Source organism: Taudactylus pleione, unplaced genomic scaffold (genome assembly GCF_031769625.1).
Source record: "Taudactylus pleione unplaced genomic scaffold, aTauple2 ptg000971l, whole genome shotgun sequence".
NCBI classification, from domain to species: domain Eukaryota; kingdom Metazoa; phylum Chordata; class Amphibia; order Anura; family Myobatrachidae; genus Taudactylus; species Taudactylus pleione.
The window spans coordinates 779,476-787,500 of NW_028285372.1; the positions used below are offsets into that span (position 1 = coordinate 779,476).

The 8,025-nt window shown below is 50.6% G+C and overlaps 1 protein-coding gene across 2 annotated transcripts in view; it reads right to left on the reverse strand.

Annotated features, from left to right (window-relative positions):
* Positions 1-6,512: 6,512 nt before the first annotated feature.
* CD2BP2 (CD2 cytoplasmic tail binding protein 2) overlaps positions 6,513-8,025 on the reverse strand; it is a 28,538-nt gene continuing 27,025 nt past the window's right edge. For both annotated transcript variants that reach the window (XM_088460692.1, XM_088460691.1), the window contains exon 7: positions 6,513-8,005. In XM_088460692.1, coding sequence (XP_088316818.1) covers positions 7,895-8,005 — 111 coding nt within the window. In that variant the 3' untranslated portion in view covers positions 6,513-7,894. The remainder of the gene's footprint in view (positions 8,006-8,025) is intronic.

The following is an 8,025-nucleotide window of genomic DNA, read 5'->3' on the forward strand; positions in this document are numbered from 1 at the left end:
AAGCTTAGCACATTCTGGGTAAGGTCTGACATGCTCTAATTGTGCGTGAGGCTCCGATGTTACCGATGTTTGCGCAGACTTGCAGGTATTACGGATGTGAGATAGCGGATGTTGGCGTCTTTATGTTGTCCAGCGGCGGCTTAGCCATTGCAGACATTAGCATACTTTTGCAGCAGACCCGCGATCACAATAGCGCTCCGGAAGCAGAAACCCAGGATTGCAGCAGTGGGGTAACTATAGAGGGTGCAGGGAGTGGGCTTGCTATGGGGCCCGGAGGCTTAGGGGGCCCACCAGCCCAGCAAGCGTCCCCCTGCACCCTCTGTAGCACGGCCGGCCACATTGCAGGAGGAGCTGGGAACGCTGGTCTCTGAAGCGATTAGAGAATAAAGACACCTCCGATCGCTAGGCCAGCGTTCCCAGTGATGCAGTGCGCGGGTGACGTGATGACATCATCCACATCACCCCACATGTGAGAAGCTTGCGCACCTGCTGGATCTAGTTACATCCAGTCAGCGGCAGGCACAGACGCCAGAGAGAATCTGGAGCGCTAACAACCATGAAGACAGGCACAGCATATGGGGCATTACTGGGGGCACAGCATATGGGGCATTACTGGGGGCTCAGCATATAGGGCATTACCAGGGGCTCAGCAAAAGGGGCATACTGCCTGCATCTCACCACAGCCTCCAGCTTCTTACTCCTGCCCCCTGCATCTCACCACAGCCTCCAGCTTCTTACTCCTGCCCCCTGCATCTCACCCCAGCCTCCAGCTTCTTACTCCTGCCCCCTGCATCTCACCACAGCCTCCAGGTTCTTACTCCTACTCCCTGCATCTCACCCCAGCCTCCAGCTTCTTACTCCTACCCCCTGTATCTCACCCCAGCCTCCAGCTTCTTACTCCTAACCCCCTGCATCTCACCCCAGCCTCCAGCTTCTTACTCCTACCCCCTGCATCTCACCCCAGCCTCCAGCTTCTTACTCCTGCCCCCTGCATCTCACCACAGCCTCCAGGTTCTTACTCCTGTTCCCTGCATCTCACCCCAGCCTCCAGCTTCTTACTCCTACCCCCTGTATCTCACCCCAGCCTCCAGCTTCTTACTCCTAACCCCCTGCATCTCACCCCAGCCTCCAGCTTCTTACTCCTAACCCCCTGCATCTCACCCCAGCCTCCAGCTTCTTACTCCTAACCCCCTGCATCTCACCCCAGCCTCCAGGTTCTTACTCCTACCCCCTGCATCTCACCACAGCCTCCAGCTTCTTACTCCTGCCCCCTGCATCTCACCACAGCCTCCAGCTTCTTACTCCTACTCCCTGCATCTCACCACAGCCTCCAGCTTCTTACTCCTACCCCCTGCATCTCACCACAGCCTCCAGCTTCTTACTCCTAACCCCCTGCATCTCACCACAGCCTCCAGGTTCTTACTTCTACCCCCTGCATCTCACCACAGCCTCCAGGTTCTTACTCCTACCCCCTGCATCTCACTACAGCCTCCAGCTTCTTACTCCTGCCCCCTGCATCTCACCACAGCCTCCAGGTTCTTACTCCTACCCCCTGCATCTCACTACAGCCTCCAGCTTCTTACTCCTGCCCCCTGCATCTCACTACAGCCTCCAGCTTCTTACTCCTGCATCTCACCACAGCCTCCAGGTTCTTACTCCTACTCCCTGCATCTCACCACAGCCTCCAGGTTCTTACTCCTACCCCCTGCATCTCACCAAAGCCTCTTACTCCTAACCCCCTGCATCTCACCACAGCCTCCAGGTTCTTACTCCTACCCCCTGCATCTCACTACAGCCTCCAGCTTCTTACTCCTGCCCCCTGCATCTCACTACAGCCTCCAGCTTCTTACTCCTTCCCCCTGCATCTCACCACAGCCTCCAGGTTCTTACTCCTACCCCCTGCATTTCACTACAGCCTCCAGCTTCTTACTCCTACCCCCTGCATCTCACCCCAGCCTCTTACTCCTAACCCCCTGCATCTCACCACAGCCTCCAGGTTCTTACTCCTACCCCCTGCATCTCACTACAGCCTCCAGCTTCTTACTCCTGCCCCCTGCATCTCACTACAGCCTCCAGCTTCTTACTCCTGCCCCCTGCATCTCACCACAGCCTCCAGGTTCTTACTCCTACCCCCTGCATCTCACCACAGCCTCCAGCTTTACTCCTGCCCCTGCATCTCACATCAGCCTCCAGCAGGGAGATGTGCATGGCTGGGTAGGGATGGGTGGTCATGGCTGCTGGAACTCACAGGATCAACCTGGTTCCCTGCCCACGGCACCCCCAACTCTACTGGCCCAGGGACACTCACAGGATCACACCGGCCCTGGGGACACACACACACAAGATCACACCGGCCCTGGACACACACACACACACACACACACGATCACAGCGGCCCTGGGGACACACACACAATCACAGCGGCCCTGGGGACAGACACACACACACACACAAGATCACACCGGCCCTGGGGACACTCACAGGATCACACCGGCCCTGGGGACACTCACAGGATCACACCGGCTCTGGGGACACTCACAGGATCACACCGGCCCTGGGGACACTCACGGACACACACAATCACACCGGCCCTGGGGACAGACAAACACACACAGGATCACACCGGCCCTGGGGACAGACACACACACACAATCACACCGGCCCTGGGGACACTCACGGACACACACACACAATCACACCGGCCCTGGGGACAGACACACACACACAGGATCACACCGGCCCTGGGGACACTCACGGACACACACACACAATCACACCGGCCCTGGGGGGACACACACACACACACACAGGATCACACCGGCACCGGCCCGGGGACACACAGGATCACACCAGCATCGGCCCGGGGACACAGGATCACATCGGCACCAGCTCGGGGACGGAAACAGTGCCGACCACTGGGGACAATGAGCATAGCTCCTGGCCATCCAGCACTCCTGGACTCCCAGTGCAGCTAGGCAGCAGGGCTGTCAGAGTTAGCTGGCACACAGGGGGACTGGGCTAGTCGGCTTCCTGTGCACCGCTAGTTAGCCCCCGGGTCATATTGGTAACCGCTGGGGGCCAGTAGCGTAGCTCCCAGCACTCCAAGGTATAGTGGCCGCATGCTGGGGGGACAGAGAGTTGGCTCCCTGAATCCCCGGCATGAAGAGGGGGCTGTGTACGTGCGCGCCGGGGGAAAGGGAGAGCATGCTCCCTGGACCCCCAGTGCTGAGAGTCAACAGTGGCTGCAGCGATCTGGGCTGTTAACCCCTGATGTGCTGCATCAGGAGAGAACCCCAGCAGACAGGAGTGATGATTGCTGGGGACAGGGAGTCTAGCTCCCAGCAGTGAGCAGAGTGTATTTATAAAATCTATAATAAAAGGTGTGTGCAGCGCTGCTGTGTATAATAACATATAATGTATAATAAAAGGTGTGTGCAGCGCTGCTGTGTATAATAACATATAATGTATAATAAAAGGTGTGTGCAGCGCTGCTGTGTATAACAACATATAATGTATAATAAAAGGTGTGTGCAGCGCTGCTGTGTATAACAACATATAATGTATAATAAAAGGTGTGTGCAGCGCTGCTGTGTATAACGACATATAATGTATAATAAAAGGTGTGTGCAGCGCTGCTGTGTATAATGACATATAATGTATAATAAAAGGTGTGTGCAGCGCTGCTGTGTATAATAACATATAATGTATAATAAAAGGTGTGTGCAGCGCTGCTGTGTATAATAACATATAATGTATAATAAAAGGTGTGTGCAGCGCTGCTGTGTATAATAACATATAATGTATAATAAAAGGTGTGTGCAGCGCTGCTGTGTATAATAACATATAATGTATAATAAAAGGTGTGTGCAGCGCTGCTGTGTATAATAACATATAATGTATAATAAAAGGTGTGTGCAGCGCTGCTGTGTATAATAACAGGTGTGTGCAGCGCTGCTGTGTATAATAACATATAATGTATAATAAAAGGTGTGTGCAGCGCTGCTGTGTATAATAACATATAATGTATAATAAAAGGTGTGTGCAGCGCTGCTGTGTATAATAACATATAATGTATAATAAAAGGTGTGTGCAGCGCTGCTGTGTATAATAACATATAATGTATAATAAAAGGTGTGTGCAGCGCTGCTGTGTATAATAACATATAATGTATAATAAAAGGTGTGTGCAGCGCTGCTGTGTATAATAACATATAATGTATAATAAAAGGTGTGTGCAGCGCTGCTGTGTATAATAACATATAATGTATAATAAAAGGTGTGTGCAGCGCTGCTGTGTATAATAACATATAATGTATAATAAAAGGTGTGTGCAGCGCTGCTGTGTATAATAACATATAATGTATAATAAAAGGTGTGTGCAGCGCTGCTGTGTATAATAACATATAATGTATAATAAAAGGTGTGTGCAGCGCTGCTGTGTATAATAACATATAATGTATAATAAAAGGTGTGTGCAGCGCTGCTGTGTATAATAACATATAATGTATAATAAAAGGTGTGTGCAGCGCTGCTGTGTATAATAACATATAATGTATAATAAAAGGTGTGTGCAGCGCTGCTGTGTATAATAACATATAATGTATAATAAAAGGTGTGTGCAGCGCTGCTGTGTATAATAACATATAATGTATAATAAAAGGTGTGTGCAGCGCTGCTGTGTATAATAACATATAATGTATAATAAAAGGTGTGTGCAGCGCTGCTGTGTATAATAACATATAATGTATAATAAAAGGTGTGTGCAGCGCTGCTGTGTATAATAACATATAATGTATAATAAAAGGTGTGTGCAGCGCTGCTGTGTATAATAACATATAATGTATAATAAAAGGTGTGTGCAGCGCTGCTGTGTATAATAACATATAATGTATAATAAAAGGTGTGTGCAGCGCTGCTGTGTATAATAACATATAATGTATAATAAAAGGTGTGTGCAGCGCTGCTGTGTATAATAACATATAATGTATAATAAAAGGTGTGTGCAGCGCTGCTGTGTATAATAACATATAATGTATAATAAAAGGTGTGTGCAGCGCTGCTGTGTATAATAACATATAATAAAAGGTGTGTGCAGCGCTGCTGTGTATAATAACATATAATGTATAATAAAAGGTGTGTGCAGCGCTGCTGTGTATAACATATAATGTATAATAAAAGGTGTGTGCAGCGCTGCTGTGTATAATAACATATAATGTATAATAAAAGGTGTGTGCAGCGCTGCTGTGTATAATAACATGTAATGTATAATAAAAGGTGTGTGCAGCGCTGCTGTGTATAATAACATGTAATGTATAATAAAAGGTGTGTGCAGCGCTGCTGTGTATAATAACATGTAATGTATAATAAAAGGTGTGTGCAGCGCTGCTGTGTATAATAACATGTAATGTATAATAAAAGGTGTGTGCAGCGCTGCTGTGTATAATAACATGTAATGTATAATAAAAGGTGTGTGCAGCGCTGCTGTGTATAATAACATGTAATGTATAATAAAAGGTGTGTGCAGCGCTGCTGTGTATAATAACATGTAATGTATAATAAAAGGTGTGTGCAGCGCTGCTGTGTATAATAACATATAATGTATAATAAAAGGTGTGTGCAGCGCTGCTGTGTATAATAACATATAATGTATAATAAAAGGTGTGTGCAGCGCTGCTGTGTATAATAACATATAATGTATAATAAAAGGTGTGTGCAGCGCTGCTGTGTATAATAACATATAATGTATAATAAAAGGTGTGTGCAGCGCTGCTGTGTATACGCACATAAGTATTTAATATGGGATTGCATGTGTTAAGTGTATTATTTTAAACGTAAAGTTGCACTTGATCAGGGTTCTGGGTGGGCTGCTGTATCCCCCAGCCACTTCCAGGGATATAAACTGTCCTCCTATGCAGCCTCATGCCTGAGTGTGGTATGAGCAGGTGCATAGGACACTGGCTAATGCATCCAACTAATTATTTTTAGGGAGCTCCAAAAAGCTTCCCCTCCGTAGCCAGGAAACTGTGCCCGGGGACCCTGCTTGCCCACCTCTGGAGCTCAGATTCAGGCAGAGGTGACAGGCTTGGACAGTTAGCAGATTCCTGCAAGTCGGTTTTGGAGGGAAAACTTTGTCCCTTGCAGACAGGACGGAGCAGAGGGTGTGCCGAGCTCTGAGGGTGGGCTCAGGCACAGGGGAGTGACCACTCCCCACTGTCCATAGGGGACAATGTTAAACGTGCATGTGGCAGCTATTGTGCAGAGCCTCTTCCATTGCGAGGGATCAGGAGGAATCAGCCGACACCAATCAGGAGGTGTGGCCGCAGCTATCGACGCATACGGAGCAGTAAGCGGTTCTAAATGCCAATGGTAGGAGTTTGGTGGTGGCAGGTGGTCACTGATGGTAAGAGGGAGTCCCTGATATCCCAAGACCAATGGGGATCAAACTGAACCTGTGACCGGGAGTTGAGGCCGAGGCCGTCTGGTCACACAGGGATATCATATTGGACATAAACATAGAATAATAAAAGTATTTTATTACAAACAACCTGACTGAAGTCCAACACACACACAAAGTCATTTATACAGTAGAGAAGATCACTCATTGGGACACACAGAAGAGTGTCTCACACGGGGCCATACGCAGACAATGTCCAGTTCACGTCTATTGGATAAACATGACGTCCTGATCCAGTGCACTAAGGGACAGGGGACTAGTCCAGGCCTGATGTCGTCCTGAGCTGGGGCACCGAGGGACAGGGGACTAGTCCAGGCCTGATGTCCCCCTCTGTGCTCCAGCTCAGGACGACAGGGGACTAGTCCAGGCCTGATGATGTCCTGATCCGGGGCACCAAGGGACAGGGGACTAGTCCAGGCCTGATGTCGTCCTGAGCTGGAGCACAGAGGGGGGACAGAGGACTAGTCCAGGTCTGAAGATGTCCTGATCCGGGGCATTGAGAGACACAGGACTAGTCCAGGCCTGATGATGTCCTGATCTGGGGCACCGAGAGACAGGGGACTAGTCCAGGCAATATGGTGTCCTGATCCGGGGCACAGAGGGTCAGGGGACTAGTCCAGGCCATATGGTGTCCTGATCCGGTGCACAGAGGGTCAGGGGACTAGGCCAGGCCTGATGTCCTGATCCAGGGCAGAGGGACAGGGGACTAGTCCAGGCCATATGGTGTCCTGATCCAGGGCACAGGGGACTAGTCCAGGCCATATGGTGTCCTGATCCGGGGCACCGAGGGTCAGGGGACTAGTCCAGGCCATATGGTGTCCTGATCCGGGGCACCGAGGGATAGGGGACTAGTCCAGGCCTGATGGTGTCCTGATCCGGGGCACAGAGGGACAGGGGACTAGGCCAGGCCTGATGGTGTCCTGATCCGGGGCACAGAGGGTCAGGGGACTAGGCCAGGCCTGATGATGTCCTGATCCAGGGCACAGAGGGTCAGGGGACTAGGCCAGGCCTGATGATGTCCTGATCCAGGGCACAGAGGGTCAGGGGACTAGGCCAGGCCTGATGATGTCCTGATCCAGGGCACAGAGGGACAGGGGACTAGTCCAGGCCTGATGGTGCCCGGAGGTGGAGCTCAGAGAGACAGGACTAGTCCAGGCCTGATGATCGCCTGCGTCAGGGCACAGAGGGACAGGGGACTAGTCCAGGCCTGATGATGTCCTGATCCAGGGCACAGAGGGTCAGGGGACTAGGCCAGGCCTGATGATGTCCTGATCCAGGGCACAGAGGGACAGGGGACTAGTCCAGGCCTGATGGTGCCCGGTGGTGGAGCTCAGAGAGACAGGACTAGTCCAGGCCTGATGGTGCCCGGAGGTGGAGCTCAGAGAGACAGGACTAGTCCAGGCCTGATGATCGCCTGCGTCAGGGCACAATCTGGCTTTATTCACACATACAGATCAAAGTCTATTCGCAGAGAGTTGTAGAACTGTCCACCTGAACTGTTGACACGTCGGCAGTATACTCCTTCCAGGAAGTACCCCTGATCTACCCATTCCTGGAAGTGAGAGAGTCGGG